Source organism: Eschrichtius robustus, chromosome 13 (genome assembly GCF_028021215.1).
Source record: "Eschrichtius robustus isolate mEscRob2 chromosome 13, mEscRob2.pri, whole genome shotgun sequence".
NCBI lineage: Eukaryota > Metazoa > Chordata > Mammalia > Artiodactyla > Eschrichtiidae > Eschrichtius > Eschrichtius robustus.
In genome coordinates this window covers 1,868,971-1,892,917 of record NC_090836.1, presented here as the reverse complement: position 1 = coordinate 1,892,917, position 23,947 = coordinate 1,868,971, and the positions used below count along the sequence as shown (strand labels likewise).

At 44.8% G+C, this 23,947-nt stretch overlaps 1 protein-coding gene across 1 annotated transcript in view; it reads left to right on the top strand.

The window, feature by feature from the left end:
• ADIPOR2 (adiponectin receptor 2) overlaps positions 1-23,583 on the top strand; it is a 52,604-nt gene extending 29,021 nt beyond the window's left edge. Inside the window, exons 3-8 of the mRNA XM_068559916.1 lie at positions 8,018-8,137; positions 11,882-12,053; positions 14,855-15,041; positions 15,214-15,401; positions 18,307-18,500; positions 20,861-23,583. Coding sequence (XP_068416017.1) covers positions 8,018-8,137; positions 11,882-12,053; positions 14,855-15,041; positions 15,214-15,401; positions 18,307-18,500; positions 20,861-20,989 — 990 coding nt within the window. The 3' untranslated portion in view covers positions 20,990-23,583. The remainder of the gene's footprint in view (positions 1-8,017; positions 8,138-11,881; positions 12,054-14,854; positions 15,042-15,213; positions 15,402-18,306; positions 18,501-20,860) is intronic.
• The last annotated feature ends 364 nt before the right edge of the window (positions 23,584-23,947 follow it).

Here is a 23,947-nt window from a genome sequence, read left to right as displayed (position 1 = left end):
TCCAAAGGTAAAACGCACTCCAGAGAATCAACAGTTTAGGTTTTGCAGTTTGTATGGATCATCAGAGTTGGGTATTGTTGTGTTTTGAGATACAACCCGCTTCAGCTCTTCTCACAGATGGACTGCACTGAAGGTAGCAGGAGAAAAAGATTTGAAAGTGTCTTTGTACTCGCTTCAGAGCGTTGACCCCTCTTGAAGTTTAAATATAGTGATTTATTCATAGAAAGCCTTAGAGAGTTACGATTTATGCCTTTATTTTAGGCAGCTTTGGTTTTAATTGTTTATCATTTACAATGTCCTGTTTCTCTTCAAACTTTGTTTTGATAACAGAGATGTGACAACAGGAGCAGAGCAGAGCAAATGTTTAACCCTTGTATGTGATCATCTTAGTATAGATGCAGTTTAGTATTGAAACAGATCTTTGGGTGCTGTGGTTTAGTGGCTACTAGAAGGGAAATTAAAAGTAATTTCCACTCATGACAAAGTAGTTCTCTAGAATTAATATTGGAAGACAGACTTTTATATATATAGTGCTCAGCACAGACTTTCCAAACCTTCATTATGTGGCAGAGCTATAAACTTGCCCGTGTGCCCCAGAGAAAACATTTTTGTCCTGTGTTCTAGCCACTGCTTGACTCTACCACTTATTTCCTGCATGTTATCCTCTGTTTAACCAGGGGAACTATATTTACCACCACCCACTCTGTGTAGATCCCTAATTAGCAACTCCACAATGCTTGAACACAACAAATAACTATTTATGGTCTAGTGTTTTAGACATTTGTTTTTTGAGGACATGTTGGTGAGTATTCTGTAATAGGAGGGTGAGAAGTGGGGATAGTGTTTGGTAGATCAGCAGACTTATTAATACTTTGCTCTTCTGAAGGAAATGTTCTTTTATAAAAATTCAGAAATCTTGCTGACATGTTGGGATGGGTGGAAGTATTTATCTTTACTGGGGTGTGTATTTGACCACTGACCGCATTCTGCTTCATAACACATACACTGGACCATGGGAGGTGGAAATATTACCGTTGGCGGTATTTATTAATAAAAAACTGATCCCCCCCACAAAACAAAAAAACACCTGGATGACGCTACATATCTTAGTAATGTAATCGTCAGTGAAATTCTTGCCTTACATATAGGATCGCATTCTTTGAATTGAGGTTAGCTTTTTAGAAGCACCATTTTGGATAGAAGGGCAGTTGTAAAAGATGAGAAGAGGAATGCATACAGGCAGCCCTAATGCTTTGCAAGTTTCCAGCATGCATGAGTCTCAGCTACCATTATTTAACTTCGTTAAATAATACCAGTCCCTCCACAGTATGGTTCAAATTTTAGTTACTGTGGTATATTTACTGTGAAGTAATTCTTAAAGTGCCAACTCTCTGCTCTCTCTCCAGTCCACAGATGATGGTGCAAATAGTAGATGTCCACTGTATTGACGACTTCTTTGAAAGTCTGTCAGTGACTGGTCAGCGTACATCTGTTACTCACTTAATCCATGAGACAGCAAAGTGTGTTGCTTCCCAGTGATAAACCCATGTGACCCTTTATAAAAATGGATAATCAAAAGAGGGACTTGGATGACAAAGATAAAAGTGAAGCAAAGAAATGAAGGTGATAATGGCAAGCGTGAAGATCAAGTCAAACATAAATAGGAGTTAGAGAAGCAATAGCTGACTGTGGGAATGTTGGCACTGCCTGCCGCCACTTAAGAGATTCTAGATCTGCAGCCAGAGGATCTTAGTGAGGGCAGGCTTGTCACCATAAAGGAGTATCGTGTGACAGAGGATGTGGATGGCCAGTGGCAGGCAGAAAGGTCAGATGAAAGGAATGCCTAAGGATGTTTCATGACTTTGAAAGTGCAAAGAATAAAACGTTGAAACCCTGATCCAAACTTAGAAAGTACGACAGTTTGCCAAGGCATAGAGAGTATGCTCACTGTGTGTTACAAGTTAAACAACAAGAAGGCACACACACTGCTCACATCACTCTTGGTAACTTTTTTTTAACCAATAAACACTTAATTCTCAGTGTTTCTGTTCTAAAACATAGCATGCTAAATAAATACTGGTTTTTACTAGTCTGTTTCTTTGTACATGTAAAACTGACAGAGATTTTAATGTTTTGACAGCATTTTGTTAAGGTCACGGAATAGTCCCCACTGGTCATTAAGATTGCCGTATGTGATTTTGGCTTGCACAGTTTTTACATCCTGAGCTACTACGTGGAACGAGGGCTGTCTCTGTGTGTGTCGTGGCCTTTTGGTCCAATGTCTGTTACCCACAGAAACAGGCCGTTTCATAACTAGAAAACTGTGTGAGGGGAATGAATAGAGCAGGAACTCTGTGGACCTGAGTTGAATTTCTGACTCTAGGTGTGTTACCTTGAACACATCATTTAACCTCAGGTTTCTCATCTCTAAGGTGGTAGCTGCTCAGTGAATATTTCCTGAGATTTTTGAATGAATGCTTACCATTTAGCCCCGGCACTAGTAACCACTTATTAGTAAGTGGCTCACTTGTTAGCATCTTTCACAGTGAAGGATCTGATAAGTTGTTTTTTTTTTTCTGATGTGAACACAGTATTGAACTTTTGAGGTGTATAGACCCTCTCATTATTTCTCTAGATCAGAGTTTCTCACTCCCTGGTGACATTTTGCCATTGTAGGATGTTTAACAGTATTCTGGCCCCTACCTACTGGATGCCAGTAGCATTCCCACCACTTGTGACATGTAAAAGTGAATCCAGTTATTGCCAGATGTCCCCTGGGAGGGGGTGGGGGTAAAATTCCCCCTAGCTGAGATCAAACTGCTTTAGACTTTTAAAGTATTTTCTAATTTACTTCTCTCCTTTCCTGTTTCCCTTCTTCAACCGGACCTTCTCTCTGTTGCCAAAGTGATAGTTTCCAAATGCAAGTCTAGTGCTCAGCTTGCTCTGCTCTCATATCCATTAAATGCTCAGCTTTGCCTGCAGGATAAAGCCTGAAGCCCAGTAGCATCAGAAGCTTTTAAGGAGCTGGTTCCTACCTAACTTCACCTCCATTCCTCTCCCTCCTTTTTTTTTTTTTTTTTTTTTAAGCATTTTATTGAGGGATGATTTACAAACATTGTATTATGGGGTAATTTAAACACAGTAAAATGCCCAAATCTTAGATATATATAGCACAGTGACACTACATATGTGTGACGACCACGCAGATCAAGATTCAGATTATTTCCATCATTCAGAAACTTCCCTTACGCCCTTCCAGTCAGTAACCCCTCCCTCACCCCCATTCCCAGTGGTTGCCATTATTGTGACTTCTGCCACAGTAGATTTGTTTTGCTTGTTGCTGACCTTGATATAAATGGAATCATGTGATACACACTGTCTTAATAATTGGCTTCTTTCACTTGGCATGTTTCTGCTACTCACCCATATTGTTTTGTGTCAGTTATTTATTACGGAAGAGTATTCTGTTACATAAATATATCACACTTGTTTATCCAGTTTCTTATTGTTAGACAATTGGGTTATTTCTGGTTTTTCACCATTATGAATAAAGCTACATTGTGCATCTTTACCTTCTTTAACAATTTTTTATTGTGGCAAAATTTATAATGTAAAATTTGCCATTCTAACCCCTTTAAAGTATACAATCAATTCAGTGACACTAATTGTATTCACAATGTTGTGCAACCATTACTGTTACTTCCAAAGTTTTTCATCGCCCCAGAAAGACTTAAGGAGTAACTCTTCGTTCCTTCCTCCCCGCAGCCCAGTGTTTGGGAACCTCTAGTTCACTTTCTGTCTCTGTGAATTTGGTTATTCTAGGTATTTCATGTAAGTGGAATTGTTGTGTGGGGTGCATTTCACTGAGCATGATGTTCTCAAAGTTTATCCCTGTGGTGGCCTGCGCCAGAACTTCATTCCTTTTTTTTTTTTTTTTTAAACTTTCTGTTTTATGTTGGAGTATCGTTGATTAACAATGTGTTAGTTTCAGGTGTACAACAAAGTGATTCAATTATATGTACACATGTATCTATTCTTTTTCAAACTCTTTTCCCAGTTAGGTTGTTACAGAATATTGAGCACAGTTCCCTGTGCTATACAGTAGGTCCCTGTTGGTTATCTATTTTAAATATAGCCTTGTGTACATGTCAATCCCAAACTCCCTAACTATCCCCCCCTCCCATTGTAACCATAAGTTTGTTCTCTAAGTCTGTGAGTCTGTTTCTGTTTTGTAAATAAGTTCATTTGTATCTTTTTTTTTTTTTTCAGATTCTGCATGTCAGCATACGATATTTCTCTTTGTCTGACTTATTTCACCCAGTATGACAATCTCTAGGTCCATCCATGTTGCTGCAGATGGCATTATTTCATTCTTTTTAATGGCTGAGTAATATTCCATTGTATATGTGCACCACATCTTCTGTATCCACTCTTCATTCCTTTTTATGACTGACTAGTATTCTATTGTTAGCTAGGCTGGGTCTCTTCCCTCATCCACAGGCATTTGGATTGTTTCCTTACTCACCTCCTTTGGCCTCACATCACGTTTACTTTGTTGCCACAGCTGTGCTAAACTCTGTACTCTTTGTATGGAGCTTTTACTTCCCTCTGTGTTTTTGGATTCGGGCTGTTACCTTTCCCTGTCATGCCTGACTGGTGAACTCTTTTTTTTTTTAACTTTGGGTTTGTTTGTTTGTTTATTTATTTATGGCTGTGTTGGGTCTTCGTTTCTGTGCGAGGGCTTTCTCTAGTTGCCGCAAGTGGGGGCCACTCTTCATCACGGTGCGCAGGCCTCTCGTTATCGCGGCCTCTCTTGTAGCGGAGCACAGGCTCCAGACGCGCAGGCTCAGTAATTGTGGCTCACGGGCCTAGTTGCTCCGCGGCATGTGGGATCCTCCCAGACCAGGGCTCGAACCCATGTCCCCTGCATTGGCAGGCAGATTCTCAACCACTGCGCCACCAGGGAAGCCCTGACTGGTGAACTCTTAACACATTTTCCAGGCCTTGCTTCAGATGTTACCTTTCTGGAAAACTTTCTAGCAGTGCCAGAGTTAACTTTTCTCTTTTCTGTTTGCATCAGACCTTGTCCATACTATAGACTAGCTCATTGCTGTGGTGTTTTTTTTTTTTTTTTTTTTTTTTTGCTTACATGGGTGCCTTCCCCACTAGGCTGTGGCACCTACTTCAGTGTTCTCAGTACGTAGCCCATCATCATGAGAAAGACCATCACTTATTTATTGCCCGAGTCCTAGGCCCTGGAATAGTTTCTTTTATTCATTATCTTTGTTCCTTAAACAGATGTGCAGTGTTGTTAAAATCATTTTGCAGATGAGGAAACTGAGGCTTAGTGAGATTGTATATAATTTTGTCAAAGATTACACAATTTATCATTAGTCAAGGTTTATCTGGCTTCAGACTCACTTTCATCCATTGGCAAGACAACTTTTCCTAAAAACTGTTTAAGTGAATAAACAGTTTTTTCCCCTGTTTGGTGTTCAACCGAGACCATACATCTTGCATTCTCAATGTTTTCTGTTTTCTTGTAATAAACATGTGTTAAGCACTGCTGAGAAGCAAAGCTGTCCTTCCCCATAGCAGTGCCATTGTTCTCCTCCCTCCCTGTGACGGGGAGTTGAAGCGTTCATCTCTCTTTCTTGTAGACGTGGACAGTGGTGGGTGCCCAGCCAGAGAGGCGCCCTCTCCTCATCTTCCTTACCTCAGTCTGTAGTAAAGGTTGCCTATGTGAAGTGCCTTTGCTTCTGCCAGTGAGGCTGCCTTGCCTTTCCCTATCCTTGCCTTTCCCTATCAGTGGTCCTGCATGAAGCCAAGTGCACTTGATCCCATTGGTATCTCAGACTGTCTGCAACTTAGTCAGGTTTTACTTTTGATAGTACAGGAAACGTTTAACTGTGTTCTTTGTGCTTATTTGTAGTTTTATTGGAAACTGCTGGCATGATTTATTTGTCTGAGAATCAAGATTGAATCCATGTTTCTGTTTCTCTTTGTGAAGAATGAACTACATGTTAAACATGCATAAATATTGGACCTATTTTATGTTTTATATAAATTTACATTTTATACTTCAAAAAATCAGTCCGCTAATCATTTCAAGCTGTTGTCTATTTTCAGTTTTCACATAATTGATGATTTAATGGAATTTTATCACTTTTATTTTGTTTAATAAGGCACAGTCCTTAAATCTTTTAAAGCATTAATTAATCTAGCAACTTTGTAAGTATATAAAATATTGGCACAGAGCTGTTCTGGGAGCAATGGAAGAAGACAAACATACACTTAAAATCTAGTTTAGGAAGCGTTACAGTGAAAAAGTAACATTCTATCAAATATGAAATAAAACAGTGTAAGCCAGTGAACAAGAGCTGTATATTAGTTGTCAGATGAGCAGTCTGGACTTGAAGTGCTGAAGAAATTCAGAAGAGGAGGCATGTTATAGGTTAGGTGGAGCCTACATTTTCTGGTGAAAATGGCTTCTTGTTTGAGGGGAGTGAAACACATTGAAATGTTACAATGGTTTGTAGCCCTCCAGACAGCTGTGTTAATATCTGTGTCATTGAAATTTCACAGGATTGGGGGAAGCAATCCAAAAAATGTTCCTAGAAAAGTGGAGGGGTGTGGGAGGGAAACGTGGAACCTTCTTGAAGGAAAGGTAGAGAAACACTATGCGAGAGTAGTTTAAGAGGTTTAAACAGGAACATGATGGTGATGGGCTGGCATGGAGGGGCAGGAAGGTAAGTTTTAGGTAAGTAGAGAAGGGGAGGGGGTTTTATTGGTGAGAATAGTAGAGAAGCAGATTCAAGATAGTTTTCTTGGAGAGCATAATTTTTTAAAAATTGAGATTGGGTGCATAGCATGTCTCACACGCTGCTTAATAGCCTCTAGTTATCTTGAAAAGTGAAGAAAATAAAGTAAAATCTTCGGATTTCTTTTGAAACGTGTTCAAATTCAAGTTTTGTGGTAGATGACCTCCGTGCGCTCAGCCTCCCCGGCTGGTTTTCTGATTGCAGAGAGAGGATCAGTTCACTCCCTCAGGCACTTATGTGAGCAGCTGTTCACCTGGCAGACACTTAGCTTAGGAAGCAGTTTCCTGTGGTGTCATTATTCACTGAGTGACAGAACCACCAAATTGTAGAGAATGGAGAAGACTGGAGAGACTTAAACTTCTCCTTTTAGATGGAAATGAGAAAATTGAGGCTCAGAAAGGTTGAGAGACCCGTCTAGAAGACCATCGACGTTAGTGGTTAAACCAGGCTCACTCCTGGCGTCTCCTGAGTTCTAGTTCATTGCCCTTCTTACAACTTCACTTCCTCTAAACCAGCAGGCACCTGGACCTGGAGACTGCAGGTTGTCACGTCTTCCTGCATTTCCCCAGACACAGTGAGCGTTTCCTCACCTGTGTGCAAAGACGAGGGGTTTCGTCGTTTTTTACTTTTCCACTTTGTTAGTTTTAACCTTGGGCCTAATGTTCTTTATATGTTTAGATAAGAATACTAATCTAGTAAGGTGGTTGTCAGGATTAAGTTAGATGGCCTTTCCTTTGTGCTTGGTGTATTTTAAGAATTTAGTAAATGTAGTTTTTTTCCTCCTTTCTTTCTTTTCCCCTAGAGCACTTACCACATTGTATTTATTTCACATGTGCCAGGTGGGATTCTTGGAGATTTCCCCTCAATAATCTCTCAACTTTATATGTGTAATAGTATTATGTGGTCTATGGGTATAATTCTTAAAACGAAAAACAAAGCATTCAAGGCTACTCCTTGAATAGGAATGCTGCTGCCATAGTTCAGTTGTCTGTCAGAGAAGAATCAGGCACCTCTTGTTCATTTTCAGTATTCATAACAATTCTATAATAAACAGACCTTACTTCCTGTATTGTTACTTGTCTGAGCCTTGTTTTGGCCTTAAGAGAATCTCATTGTAATTCTTCAAGGAAAAGGTATTGTTTGGTTCCTTTGGCTCCTGGTCTCTGTCCCTGACTGTTTCTGTGATTGCCTTGCAGAGCTTGGAGGAACGTCAGTGCGGTGATGGAGCGTCTCAGGAGGACGAGGGGTTTATGGGCATGTCCCCCCTCTTACAAGCCCACCACGCCATGGAGAGAATGGAAGAGTTTGTGTGTAAGGTAAGGTGGCCCTTTCTTGTTGTTTCCATGCTGTATGTTTAGTCCTTCCCAAACAGGAATCTTTAAGGAGAGAGGCGTGTGGCGGTGTGGGGGGCAGAAGCAGTGTCAAGACTTTAACCCTGTTGAAGGCACAAGTTCTTTGTTTGCCTGCACAGCCGTGATAAAGGTTTGCTAACACTACATTATCCAGCTGGGAAACAAGGCTTTCCTGAAAATAGGTTCACAGAGGAGATGTCTTGTTGACCATTTAGACAAGACAGAATGAAAAAATTGGGGGTGTTCGATGCCTGGAGATACTGAAGTGCCATCTCCAGGTCCTTTGAATCTGTTCTACTGTGATAGCAAATGTGCTACTCTCCTAGGGCTTGTGTGGCTAATCAGACTCCTCTTCAGATAGGAACTGCCCAGTTTTCACACACATCTAGTATCTTCAGTGTAGCTGTGTTTTCTGATTCATTAGGATCCATGTGGGGATTTTCTTCCCCCCTCAAATGGTAACTGGAATTGGGGTTGCTTGTTTAGAGAAAATGGTCAGGGACCCTGGTACGGGTATAGCCGCTTGGTCCATCTGATCCATAGGAGCCCTGGCAGGCATGACCTCAGGTCAGCACAATTCAGTGTGTGTGTGTGTGTGTGTGTGTGTGTGTGTGTGTGTGTGTGTGTAAATTCATGTATTAAACATTTTTGAAGGACTCTTGATCATTTAGAGAAAAATTTTTCTGACACTTAGCTTTTTCATGAGTTTTATGAAACCAAGACTTTTTATGCATGTAGTCGTAGATCCTGAAAACTAAATTTAGGTTTTCCTACATTCACAATGATTCTAGAAATAATTGGGGCCAGTTGACTTAGAGTCCTATACTTTGGACCAGAGCTGAGAAGAGAATGTTATAATCTGGATATAGACATCTCTTCCAAGACAGAGGGATTGGGAGGTGGGGGGAGTAGGGGGTGGGGAGGAGTGGTGGGAGGGTCTAATCATTTATGGATCTACTTTTAGAGCCTCGGAAATTTGAATCAGTGTTTGAAAACTGGTGAAGAAAAAGCCAAGCAAAACAATAGACCCATTCTAGTAATCAGTGTCTCTGGAGAATTGGCACAAAGGGATACAAAAGATATATTTTGTTTTTCAAAAAGCAAGTTTGGTGTTAAATCTCAAAGTTCGATATTCAGTGTCCGGCCATTAGGGACTTTTATATTAATGGATCCGTGGGGTCCTGTAGCTAACTTGACTGTCTTTTTGTTCTCCCTTCTGAACCAAGAGTAGAGAATAAAGCAGATAAAACTTTCCAGTTTAAGAGCTAATGGGTGAATAAATGGGCACTTTTTTGCTACAGACTATAATTTACTGAAGGAAAAGTAGTGATTATTACCAACCCCTTATCATCCGCTAGCAGTGTGTCTGTGATCAGAGGGAGAGGCTTCCTGGGTCGCCCCACACACCGCGGCCCAGCACCTGACCGTCCTTGATAAACTAGTGACACAGGGTTCTTTCTTGGATTGGAAACAAGTAAACAGTTTAAAATGAAGTGTCCTGTCACCTTGCTAGTCCAGGTACTTTCCCTTTTGGAAAAGCTTTTCTTATAGGGATAGGGAATAAAACCGTTTAGGCTTACAGAGTATCCAAGTTTGATCTTGGTGTCTCTTTCCCAGCCTTCAGTAGTTGCTGTTTACGAGCATCGTCAGGCCCATGTGGGATAGGAGGTGTTCTGTGGGTCACTTTTGTAAATTAAGTTTTGTGCATTATATGGTCTAATACAAACCTAGTGGACCATTGCTAAGATGTTTGATTTAGGCATTGTCCTTGTCAAGCTTATAAATAAATGTGTCTTTGACTAAGCTGTGACCTTATTCTTCCCCAGGAGGGGAAAGAGAATACCTGTTTGGGTTGGCATTTGGCTACACTGCAAGTTGAACCACGCGGGTGCAGTGTCTGAAAATGACACTATTCCAGTATAATTATGAAAGCACAGCTCCTTGGCCCAGTCTTTAGACACCAGAATGTTTGTTTAGAAACAACGGGGAAAGTCACTCTGACATTGTAATAAGCATATGTGACTAGTAAGAAACTCGGCATTCTTTTTGACTGTTTTGGCTGCGTGATGGATGACACAGTAGCACTTTTCATATGATCACAGCAGAGCTGTTTCCATGTTGTGAACTGCCTTGAGGGAGGTGAGGATTGATTTCTATCTTAGAAAATAAAATGCTCCCAAAATAAAACAGAGTAGCAGCATCTTGTAACAAATTATTTTATTTTGTTGTATGTTAGGATTGCTGTGCATGTCCAGGATGTGGAACATTGCAGGGGGCACCGAGCCAGCCCCACGGCTCTACCCTTGCCCGGTGGCGTTTGTGTGAAGCAGGCTCTTGGGGAGGGAATGGCCAGATTAGCCCAGGCCTCAGGTTTTGAGTTGGAAGGTGAAAGGGCCAGCGGGGAGGGTAGGGAGAGAAGGGAGAGTGAGTTTGAGTGTGAAGAGTGTCACTGCTATTCTTCAGTTGTTTGTGTCCACTCCCTTTGGAGTTCCACAGAGGATCAGTACTCTGAAAACGCCCCTAAGGAAGGATTAGGAGGAGCAGAGAACAGCAGACTCTTGTGGAGGGAAAGGGTGGGCATGGTGGCTGGCCGGTGTGGGGTTCAGCCGTGCTTCTGGTCACAGGGACGTCGATGTCAGAGTGGAAGCCACAGGTAGACATGTTCCTACATCCTTCCTTGCATCTTTTTGGCTCAGCAGAAACAGGTTAGTTTAGGCTTAAGTGATTTTGTGGTGTGAGCTCACTGGGCTGAGAGACGTGATTAGGAGCAGAGTGAAGGCACACCCTTTTTAGGAGGGGCTTCCACACTCCTGATCCCTTTCCTTTAGAGTCTGATGGGGGCCTGACAGCGAGGAAAGAGGGGGCCCGGAGGGCAGGAGGGCTGAGCCCCTTTGCCGGCTCCCCAGCATCGGTCCTGAGCTCTCAGGTGGCAGCCTGTGGGGACGGCAGGACTGTGTATCACCTGTGGGGTGGACGCTGGGGTTTGCCGCCTCATCTGTGAAGGGCTTTGGGTCCTTTCCTGTGGTCCTCACAGCTTCCTCGCCAAGTGATCGAAGCACTCGTGTCCTCGTTTTATAAATGCGGACGCTGAGGCTTGAGGATTCTGTAATTAATTAAAGCTTATTCAACTAGTTAACGGCAGAGATCCAAGATCTTCTGACCCCTGTGCTCTTCTCTACTTGCCGCGTTTGCTGTGATGGGAAGAGAAAGAGTGAGGGAGAGGGAGAGACTTCAGCGGAAGGTGCACAAGTGTGATTCTATGTTCTTTTTTCACCGACAGGAATATTAAGTATAAAAATGGTCTTATTTAACACGACAGGGATTTTTCAGAGGTAGAGTCTGTGGTGGAGGATGAAGGAGGGGCGTCTGTATGGGTGGGACTTCAGCCCCCTCACCCTACCTTTAGCCAGACTGAAACAGAGCTTGAAAGCACTCTTTTTGGGTATTTTCTATAACTTCATTTCATTTGCTCTTCCCTTTTCCTAAGAAAAGTCCTGTCCCCGCCCCCCGATCCCCTGCCTTTAAAAAAATGTTTTTCCTCAGTCAAGTTTTTAAAACCTCAGAATATAGGACATTATACCTTTGAATGTTATTTGTCTTTCTAAAGATAAGGTATTTTTTCTCATCATAAGCCAGTGTGGTAAGAGATAGCTGTCAGTATTGCTCAGTTGACATTAAACTCAGACGTATTTGCTAATATTCTTCTAGGTCTGGGAAGGTCGGTGGCGAGTAATCCCTCATGATGTGCTACCCGACTGGCTCAAGGATAACGACTTCCTCTTGCATGGACACCGGCCCCCTATGCCTTCTTTCCGGGCCTGTTTTAAGAGCATTTTCAGAATCCACACTGAGACAGGCAACATCTGGACACATCTCTTAGGTATGTAACAGCAGTAATATAATGTGATCATTCTGTTTCTCCCCTCACCAGTGTATTTGAGGTAAGGACGGAACTTAAAAGATGTATTTTGGATTTGCCGTTTTTGTTTTCTGGATTTCTAATGATGAAGTTTCTCAGTGGTTGTCTCTGTGGTAGTCCTCGTTGACACGATGATTTTATGATAACTGGGTTGTATTTCTCTCTACTGGATTTTCAGACATGTCCTTAAACCAGGCAAAGGAAAAGGCACTGTACAGAATGGGGTATAATATTTTAATGAGCATGGAGAGGACGGTAGTTATTTAATAGAAGTAAGCTGATTTTTGGAAGTCATTACTTAGAATATTCACAATTCAATTTCAGTTTGGCTTGAAGTAGAATGTGATCTATGATATTTCTTTCCATCATGATTGCACATTAAAGAAAGAATGCAGTGGGGGAGAGAACAGTCTTTTCAGCAAATGGTGTTGGGGAAAACTGAGTAACTAGTATGCAAAAGAATGAAGTTGGACTCCTAATTCACACCATATAGAAAAATTAAGATGGATCAAAGACCCAAACATAAGAGCTAAAACTATGAACCCATTAGGAGAGAACATAGATGTAAATCTTTATGACCTTGGATTAAGTGACAGTTTCTTAGAATTGACACCTAAAGCATAAGCAACCAAAGAAAAAATAAATTGTACTTGATCGAAATTAAAAACTTGGGACTTCCCTGGTGGTCCAGTGATTAAGAATCCTCCTGCCTTCCAATGCAGGGGACGCAGGTTCAATCCCTGTTTGGGGAACTAAGATCCCACATGCTGTGCAGCGTGACCAAAAAATAAAAAAAAAATAAAAATAAAATCTTTTGTATGTCAAAGGACTTTATCAAGAAAGTAAAAAGATAACCCACAGAATGGGAGAGAATATTTGCAAATCATGTATCTGGTAGGGGTCTAGTAAAGAACTCTTAACAACTAAACAACAAAAAGACAACTCAGTTTTAAAAATGGGGAAAGCATCGGAATAGACATACAAGCGGCCAGTGAACACACGAAAAGACGCTCAACATCCTGGGTCATTTGCGGAGGTGCAGTGAGATGCCACTTCACCATCACTGGAATGGCTGTTACCAAGAAAACGGAAAATATCAAGTCTGTGCCAGGATGTGGAAGGGTTAGAACTCACGTGCATTGCTGGTGGAATGTAAAATGGTGCAGCCCACAGAAAATAGTTTGGCAGTTCCTCAGAAAGTTAAACAGAGTTACCGGCAATTTTAATTCTAGGTGTATACCCAAGAGAATTGAAAACATGTTCACACAAAAATGTGTACATAAATGTTCTTACCATTATTCATAATAATGCTGAAAGTGGAAACAACCCACGTATCAGCTGAGGGTGAATAAAATGTGGTGTATCCATATAATGGCCATAGAAGGGGTGAACTGCTGATAATGTGCTACAACTTGGGTGAGCCTTGAAAACATGCGAAGTGGAAGGAGCCGGACACAAAGGCCAAGTACTGTATGATCCATATACATGAAATACCCAGAATGGGGAAATCCATAGAGACAGAAAGTAAATTAGTGGTTGCCTAGGGTTGTCTAGTGGGGAATGGGAGATGGCTGAAGAGGTATAGGACTTCTTTTTGGGGTAATGAAAATGTTCTAGAATTAAATAGTGGTGATGATTGCACAACCTTGTGAATATACTGAATAGTCTGGCCTTACCTGATTTGACGTACATTTCTTATCCCGCATTTGATTTCCACTGTGACTGCAAGTTCCAGACTGCTAGTGCAGTGAGAGTAGAATAGACAATCAAGTTTGTTGCTGACTTCTACTCGAGGGTAGATGCTTTATTAAATGGACCAAACAGAATCACTTAGTAAATGTTTAACTTCTTAGTTTCTGTGCCTGTCTTGTGTTAAGTGGCCCTTTCCCTAGGCAATAAGAACATGGTATCTCACTGTGAAGAACAGTTTAAAAACTGGTTATGAAATGGCCCAAATGGGCGTTTCACTGTCCTTAACTCCCGAATCTGTTGGGCCAACGGGTGAGGACCAGAGAAGCATAAGGTTCCTTGACAGCTATTGGTGGAGAGAAACTGTATTTCCTAGCAGAGTTTGGAGGTATCAGCATTCACTGCAAAAGAAAATGCGGAATGGGCCTTTGAAACCTGGGCTACAACATATATGCCAAAAACTTTATAAATGAAATTTCACATGGGATCTAGAGGTAGAAGTGGGTTTTTCTACTTTTTTAGTTTAATCTTTTTTTTTTTTGACATCTTTATTGGTGTATAATTGCTTTACAATGGTGTGTTAGTTTCTGCTTTATAACACAGTGAATCAGCTGTGTTATATACATATACATATATCCCCATATCTCTTCCCTCTTGCGTCTCCGTCCCACCCTCCCTATCCCACCCCTCTAGGTGGTCACAAAGCACCGAGCTGATCTCCCTGTGCTATGCGGCTGCTTCCCACTAGCTAGCCATTTTACATTTGGTAGTATATGTAAGTCCATGCCACTCTCTTCTAGTTTTTTAAGAAGTAGCAGGCATTGTCTGTTCTCTTTTTTGGATTAGTAGTAAGTTATTCTGTATACTGAGTTTGTGAAACTGAGGAGCACATGATACCAACAGTGTTTGGAGTAGACCAACATTTTGGATAAGGTTCAGTTATTTGGAAAAATTTGGAAAGTTCTCATGGAACTTTCGATTTGGATGTCAGGATTGAAAACATAATCAGTATATAACACTTCAGTATATCTTCAAAAGGATAATCCTTTCTCTCTTCCCGTACTCTTCCCTAGGTTGTGTATTCTTCCTGTGCCTGGGGATCTTTTATATGTTTCGTCCAAACATCTCCTTTGTGGCCCCCCTGCAAGAGAAGGTGGTCTTTGGATTATTCTTCTTGGGGGCCATTCTCTGCCTTTCTTTTTCGTGGCTGTTCCACACAGTCTACTGCCACTCAGAAGGGGTCTCCCGTGTCTTCTCTAAGTAAGTATCTGCAAAGTCCATATTTGATCAGTGATGGAGAGTCCATGGGCTAGGGGAAAACTTCCAGCAGAGGTGGCAGAACCCTTGATACCATCCGCTGGGAACTTTGATCGGAACCTGTAGCAGGCAGTAATTTTTTAACATTAAATGGATTTTTTTTTTTCTGTCCTAGACTGGATTACTCTGGTATTGCTCTTCTGATTATGGGAAGCTTTGTCCCTTGGCTTTATTATTCTTTCTACTGTAACCCACAACCGTGCTTCATCTACTTGATTGTCATCTGTGGGCTGGGCATCGCAGCCATTATCGTCTCCCAGTGGGACATGTTCGCTACGCCGCAGTACCGGGGGGTGAGAGCAGGTAAGAGCTCGCAGAGGGCCCGCACTGGGCGCGCGTCTATTTGCCAGGCTTCGTTAAAGGGTCACCGTTGCCCAAGCATTACGTGAGGTACTTGTGATGCAGAGATGGAGAAATCACGGTTCCCGTTCTCGAGGGCCTCGTAAAGTAGTAGGGGTGTCAGAGTGGAGTGGGTGCTGAGCTATCGCAGTTGACGTGTTTGGGGCAGTACAGTGTACGTGAGTTTAGGCCCGTGCACTGTCCTTATGGCTGTGGCTCCGTAACCTTTGTTAAAATCATGATTCCTCTTTCTCAGCTCAAGGTGTACTTTTTATAGTGATTAGTTCTTTTTTTGTTGTCATTTTTTTGTTTTGTTATGTATTTTCATTTTATTAAAAAAATTTTTTTTTCCTATGTATTTTCATTTTAAGATGTGTAAAAAAAAAAAAGTCTTCACTCCCAACTGATTGTGTTCTAAAGAGGCACCACACATCTTTTTTGATGTAGAGATAAAGAGGCTTTTTGTATTTAGGATAATGCCTGTTTAGTTGGAGATCAGTGGAAAGCCAAAAGCCCCTTCCTGTGTGAGTACTTCCTGTGTGAGGGCCTGGACTGGCGACTGACCCCTTGGAGCCAGGGCTGTGTCTTAAGTTTTCTACCCCCCAGTGTCAAACCCAGTACCTCCTGAGAATGAACAGGAAGTATTAGAAGGAGTACTTTTCCTTTCAACCTTTTTGTTTTAAACCATTTTGTATCAAACTCCAAGCCACAGTTTATCTGCAGTTACCTAGAAGGTTAGAAGTGAGAATTAATGTCATGTTAATGAGCACTGTTGTAACTCTGTCCTCTTGCCTTTTGAGGATTTCTTTGAGCACATGAGCAGTGGTCAGGGTTGGCTCCCAGTGTTACTGAACCAAACCTGGGTCGGCTTGCCGTGCCAGCCTGCCGACCCTGGCTTGTGGTGGAGGACAGTGCAGCATTTATGTTGTAAGGCGCCAGACACGGAGTCTGGGGCGGCTAGTGCTCAGAAAACTTGAACTCCCCGATGGTTTGGGGGGAACAGTTTTTATAGGCAAAATCTGGGGGAGGTCTGCATGGTGTGTGACCTCCCTCTGATTGATTGATGGGGGGTAGCGGGGTGGTGTTCCAGGAGCCTCAGTCGTTGGCCTTCTGGTTCCAACCCGTCTGGGGTCCCCGTGCTTGTGCTCAGCCTGAAGTCACCATCCTCCACCGGGCGGGGCCCCAGTTCCTGTAGAAGAGCTCTGAGACATGCATCAGGTTGGGTCCCTTGAGGAGGAACCGGACCGTGCCCCTTTCCTGCACTGTTGTTCTTGACTGCTCCGCCTTTGCTTCTGCATTCCCTCACTCCTCTCATTAGTAACTGTTGGAATCTGCCCTTTGGAACTCAGGAAAGGTCTAGGAGGCTGAAACCTTTTTCCTGCAAATAAGAAATGGGGGACACGGAAGGGCTTTTGTGCCCGGGAGGGCCCCACCGGGTCCTGCTGGGTTTCAGTACCCCCCTTTCCTGTGATATGCCTCAATCTTGGGGGGAACAGGTATTGGACAAGAAAACAACGTTTTGAATAGAGAGGCTGATCATGAACTCGCAGAGAACTCGGTTTCCCCAGCGGTGCTCAGCTGTGGTGTTCAGCCCGGAGCACGAGCGATGGGAACGCTCCGGCTGAGTGGAGCTGCACGGCCCGCGGGCTGTGCGCATCAGAGGGACCACGTTCCTGAGCCTCTGGCTTTGGGAGTGATGGGCACGACCATGAGCAGCCTCTGCTTATTAGCACGTGGAGGAAAAGCGCAGTGAGGAGACGGGAGCGCGCTGTGTTCGGGGGGGGGGGGGGGGCGGGGTAGGAAGCAGGCCCTCTTGACTCCTTTCTTCTTGAGCCAGCACTGCCCTCGCTCCGCCCTCGGGGACGCCCGTGTCATCTACGAGTGTGCGCTCGGCATTGGCGCACATCGGTGGGCGCTTGCTTGTAACATCCAAAGCAAGTAATAGGCACCTTGTTTTTGAGAAAGCTTATTACCAGATGGTGGTTTGTTTGGCAAAGGTCATTCTTATCTGTGTGTCAGACGTGGGAGCAGCTCCTGGCTGCTGGGGGGACGTCCCTGTGGTGCTTTGTTGACCCACACCCTTCACAGTGGTTTTAGATCCACGTTACCTTTAAACTTTTTTTGATCGTGACATTTTCTGTTACAACCCTAAACATGTCTTATTTTATATATGTATATATATATATAAATTATAAAACTTGGACAAAATGTCACTTAACCCTCCACTTGACACAGTCTGATTTTTTTTTTGATATTTTTTATTTTAGTCTAGTTCATTAAAAAAAAAAAATGCTCATCCAGACTCAGTTTGTCTCATAACCTAGGTCATAACCAGAAGTTTGAAAAACACTGCTGTAGAGGGTTTTGAGGGCAGTCGGCTGTGGTGGAGTCGACTGGTGCTCTGGGGCCCTCTCCCTTCCTCATCCCCACCTCTGTCCTTTCCACCCTACTCTCACCCCAGGAATGTCTGGTGCCTCAAAGGGAAGATGAAATATGTAAAACTGCTCTGTACTGTAATCTGTGTCTTTAAAGAAGCAGCATTTAGGGGTGCTTTGAGCAAAGCCCTAGAGCTGTCTGTTTCTAAAACACTCAGCAACATAATTCCAAACCCCTTGAAGACTGCTGACTTGTTAATAAGCTAAGCCTTTCTCAGCGGGAGGCTCTTTGCATGTGTAAATAGATCTCCTTTTTAGAACTTAGATGTGCTGTCTTGCATGTCAGAATCACAGAGTTTGAAGAACCTTCTTTTTCCTTTTGACCAAAAAGCTGATGTTGTTGCATCCTGCTGTGAAATATTCAGTTTACAGAATCACTGGTACCGTGCCAAAGTTCTTCTTCCTCATTTTCACTGTGTTCTTACAATTCCCAGGAGTGTTCTTGGGCCTTGGCCTGAGTGGCGTCATTCCCACCTTGCATTATGTCATCTCGGAGGGCTTCCTGAAGGCCGCCACCATAGGGCAGATTGGCTGGTTGATGCTGATGGCCAGCCTGTATATCACGGGAGCAGCTCTGTATGCTGCCCGCATCCCTGAGCGCTTCTTTCCCGGCAAGTGTGACATCTGGGTGAGTATGGCCAGGGGTGGTCAGTGTCTATCCGTCCATCTGTTAGTGGGTTATTGGCAGACGGGGAAGTGGAATAGTTGAGGAAGTTTCAGACTCAGAATCCAGAGATGTGTATCCTAGCCCTCAGTCTCCCTCATGATTTGTATCTCTCTGGACAGTAAATACAGTATTGACTAGTGTTTATTGGTAACTGACATGTGTTGGTGCCTGGCAGAAAGCTGAGGGAGCACTTTACAGGCACGGCCTCGTTAGATACACTGGCCCCATAAAGTGTAACAGCTGTTATCAGTGCCTTCGCTTGACAGCTTGGGAAATGAGGCTTCGGGAAATTAGGTAACTCCTTATCCAGCGCCCCTGCCTATTAGCTGGCAGGAGTGGAATTTCAGTCTGTGCTCCTGTGCCCTACGCTGTGTGGCAGGTCTTCTAGTCCTTCTTTGTCTGGTTTCCTCGTGTATGAGATGAGGCTGACAGACCAGGTTTTTACCAAGGTCCTTTTTGATACCAAAATTCAGTGATTTGTAATGAGGGACTGATATACGTGTTTGGCTGGAAGAGGAGGTCGGATAACTAGATGTGGTTAATGGTAAGAAAGGAGGAGAGAGGGGGCAGAAAATACAAGGGACCAATAGACAGTCTTGTAACTGAAGGCGGCCTGAGGCATGTCAACAGTGCGGTGCTGTCTGACGTGGAATCTGACCTTCCAGGATTCTGCTCCTCATCCAGCTACTGATTATCACAGACTGAGCTGGTCCTCTAGTCTCTTCAAAGATTAGCTATTCATATAAAAGAAAATGCTAACTGAGGTCATCTTTGGAACTTCAGATGATCAAATTTATCTTTCTGAGATTGCCTCATCATGGTTTTGACGTTGATATGGAGAAATTTTCACACCCCTCCCCGCCTTTTTGGAAAATGAATCCCCTTTGGTTTCCTAGGAAGTATCTCTTGGGAAGTGACTTACGGATCCCTCTAGTTTACACTTCTAAAATCAACGTCTTTCCCTTGATAATTAGTTTTGCCGTTTTTCACGTTGAGACTATACTGAGGGAATAGTGCAAGTTTTGAAGTGCTACTTGGTGCACTGAGCAATAGCCCCTTTGATGTGAACTAGCGTCCAACAGAACAAGTTAGATCAGAACCGTCACGTGCTTGCAGACCAGCTTCTGACTTGAGAAGGAAGTAAAAGGCCCTGCTTTCCTAGTCCTTTTTTTAAAAAAAAAAAAAAAAAAAGATTGTTATTTCTGGCTGCGTTGGGTCTTCGTTGCTGCGCATGGGCTTTTCTCTAGTTGCGGCGAGCGGGGGCTACTCTTCGTTGCGGTGCGCGGGCTTCTCATTGCGGTGGCTTCTCTTGTTGTGGAGCACGGGCTCTAGGCACACGGGCTCAGTAGTTGTGGCATGTGCGGGCTCAGTAGTTGTGGCACATGGGCTTAGTTGCTCCGTGGCATGTGAGATCTTCCTGGACCAGGGCTCGAACCCGTGTCCCCTGCATTGGCGGGTAGATTCTTAACCACTGCGCCACCAGTGAAGTCCCTTTCCTAGTCTTTTTTTTTAAAAAAAATTAATTGATTTTATTTATTTATTTTTGGCTGCGTTGGGTCTTCGTTGCTGCGCATGGGCTTTCTCTAGTTGCGGCGAGTGGGGGCTACTCTTCGTTGCGGTGCGTGGGCTTCTCATTGCGGTGGCTTCTCTTGTTGCGGAGCACGGGCTCTAGGCATGCGGGCTTTGGTAGTTGTGGCACGCGTGCTTAGTTGCTCCGTGGCACGTGGGATCTTCCCGGACCAGGGCTCAAACCCGTGTCCCCTGCATTGGCAGGTGGATTCTTAACCACTGCGCCAGCAGGGAAGTCCCCCTTTCCTAGTCTTTTGATGTCATATCTTCACGTAATTCTGGCGTCTTAGAGCTGAAGGAAACTCTAGCCACCAGGTATTTTGACCCTCTACCCCATCCTGGAAGTCCCTTTGTTTCCTTGGAGAGCAGCATTTAAATGATGTTCTGGTCCATGACAGCAGTGAGGAAAACACCCGCGTGTCTAACCATCGCCTGCTGCTCGGCAGCACGGGGTCCTCAGGGCTTTGGGGCCTGTTGGCAGCACCTGCCCCGAGTCCGCCAGGTCCCCAGTGTCAGGCGTGCATGTGTTCATGTCTCGAGCTTAGGGCCGCAGCTTGATTTCTGTGGGGACAGCTGGCCTTCAGCTCAGCAGAATGTGTTATGCATGCTGGACGCTCCGAGGTCTGTGGATGCCTGGAATGTGCGCTGTCACATCCACTCCCGCCCCTGCTCAGCGTAGATGATCTTCAGGACCTTCTGCCAGCGTTTAATAATGTGTCTCTCTACCCGCCCCCCACCTCGCCCCGCTCCAGTTTCACTCCCATCAGCTCTTCCACATCTTCGTGGTGGCTGGCGCTTTTGTTCACTTCCACGGCGTCTCGAACCTCCAGGAGTTCCGCTTCATGATCGGCGGAGGCTGCAGTGAAGAAGATGCACTGTGATGCCTGCCGGCGGCCGGGGACTGACCCTGAACCCGGGCCTGTGGAGCCTGCAGGCCCCCCTCACTGGTCGGTGACGCCAGTACCGGAGCAGCCCCAAACCCTGGCAGCCTCGTGGGCTTTCTGATGCCCCAGGGCTCCCGGTGGTCCGCGACTGGGAAGAGAAAACAAAAATAAATCACACCTCAGAGGTGGAGAAGAGGAGAGACGACCCAAACCCTGCCTTGTTCTTGGGTCTGCTGAGTGAGGACACTGCGAGACCCGGGCAAACTGGCTTCTGATCCGTGTCCTGCTTCTTTGTAGGTGTCGGGACAGTTTAGCTGGAGGCTCATTCTTCTCCCTCTCTCCTGAAAACAATAACGCAACCAGTTTCGGTGAACATTTATATCCTATAAGGGGTGGGGTGTGCTTTTGGGAGAACAAAGAAATTAATGTAAATAAGATTTCTAACTTACTGTTTAAATAAAAATTTATATAAATGTTTAAAACATAGGGGTAGGGGAGGGAGGGACGATTTTTGTATAGAATGAAACATGCAAGTACCACACACTGTTTCAATTTTGCACAAGTGACTGCAGGATGATCAGGTGACAGCCCCAGAATGTATAATGCCTTGTGCACCAGGGTGCCTTCTGAAGGCTGGCATACCTTGGGCCCTGGTGGGGCAGAGCCTACGGCCCAGCCCAGCAGTCTCATGGCCGCTCTCGCACCTGAGAGCCCTCGGGAGCCCCGAGGTGGACGGGAGCAGCGTGCGTTTTCTCAGTGGAAACAGCGCGTGAAAGGCTAACGGGATGTGTTAGATCAAGGCTCTAGTGACTGTGTCGTTAGAGAGAGCCACCTACTTGGGAAAATCACTTAGGCTGGCAGAGGGGCGGTGGAGGGGGGCACGGTTGGCACAGGGGCCCATCGCAGTGCTTCCTGGCGTCCTCTTCAACTTGGTGGTGACTTGGCTGGCTGCCAGGGGTGGGGCGGGCGTGAGAGCGTTCCGTGTCTTTGCTGTGGAGCTCTGGACCACCCTGTACGTTTTCCTCCATGAAAATCACTGCCCTAACTACCTTTCCTCCCCCCGGGAATAAAAATCGACCTTTCCTGGCATCATAGTTCCTGGCATGGAGCCAGCCACAGAGGGATTCCAGGTGCCCCTGACACATTTACGTGGGTGAGAGAGCGTTTGCCTGCGGTGCTGTCCTGGTGACCCCAGGTGGCAGGTGCATCACCTCTCCACGAACGGGAAAGCCAGCGGCATGCCCCTAAAGCAGAGCCCACTGCCCCGCCAGTGCCTGAGTGGCCAGCACCACAAGACCCCACTTTTCAGGGCTAGTGTGGTGGCAAGTCTTACAAGGAAATGCTATGTTATTGCCATGGGGGTCTGGCCAGATCCTGGAAGCTGTCAACGTCTTTGAGGAGCTGCTCGAAGTGAAAAAGGCTGCTCATGTCCCAGAGGTGCCCTGTTAGGGTGTCAGAGGGCGGTAGGGGAGGGTCTGGTTCACGGAACCCTGACCCGGGCTCATGGGAGGACCATCAGCATAGCCCTTGAGTCCAGTTACTTACTCAGCCAAGATTGCAGGGGGTTAAATTACATCCTCTGGGTGGCGGGGACTAGACGTGAACATCGAGGCCCTGAGCATGGGGGCCGGCAGCCTCCAGGGGCTGTTTGGGAATATGGGAAGGCTCTCCTATTTATTCAGTGTGGGGTTTTTCCTTGGTTATATTTCTCCTTTCTCGCCCCTTCCAATCTCCAGCAAAAGCTGGGAGCCAGGAAGAAAGAATCCGTTGTAGAACTTGCGAAGAACTTAGGAGTGTTTTGATTCTGAGTGAGGTCACTGCCCTGGGTGCTGGGTAGGCTCAGCGAAAGACTCAGTGGGTGAGCTGGTGCCGTGCCGGCAGAAGGACGAGCGCTGTCACTCCCATGGGGAAGCCCAGCCCAGCAGGACAGGCCCACCTGGGAGGAAGCACACTTCGCTTCATGAAGCAGCAGCACATATCAGAAGCCACACTTGCTCTTCGGTCACGCACCTCGGGGTACGGGGCGTGTGTCTGCACAGCCCTGTGACACCACCAACAGAAGCGGCAGTCCCGGGCCTGGTCGCCCCACACTCCAAAGGAGGAGCGGAATCTGGCTGAACATAGCACAAACCCTTAGGAAAATGAAGCTACCACCACCCAGACGTCCTCCAGTAGCAGCCCCCGCTCTGGGGAGCGTGGCGGCGTGTGCGCCCATCCACGGGTGTGTCTGCAGCTCCTACCCCGCCGTTCGCGCACGTCTCAGCTCGCTGAGAACTCTCACAGGTTGGCGCCTGGATGCCTTACTCTCAGCAGGCAGAGGCTTGCTTGCTCTGTGCAGATTTTAATTTTCTTTTTGGGTCCTAGGCTGGTTAGGACCGCTACAGCTTCATCCTTTCACCATTAAATAGTGGCCTTTTCAGTATTTTCCCCCTTCCCGTTTATAAGTTGCTGAAGCCACAAAGCACATTTTTGGGGATCGTAGAGGGTTGGGATTCCAGAAAGGCATTTATGTGATGGTTCCATTCACCATGGGATTTCCCTACTTGCTGTATTGCTCACCTTCTAATAAAAAGAACCAAATGGAATATGAACTTTTTTGTTGGTTTTTTTTTTTTTTTTTTTACTGCTTCAGCTTTCCTTTCCATAGCTTTTGGTACTTCTTACTTGAAGCCTTAACTTAAGACACTGAAGCTTAAATTTTCGGAAACGTCCCAGTCTGAGTGCTGAAGACCATTCTGAAAAAGCTCTCCGTGGACTAACTTTTTAAGAAGTTAGGATCTTGTGGAATTATTAATAGAATTCTTTGGCCACTAGGGGTATTTTCTATACTGAATAGAGTATCTGAGGACATTTAGGGGTGTGTGTACTCAATTGGGCTACCAATTGTTTGAAAGTTATATCGTATACTGTCACTTACACACATAATGTTGAGAGTTTGCGAAAGTTGAAAATTTA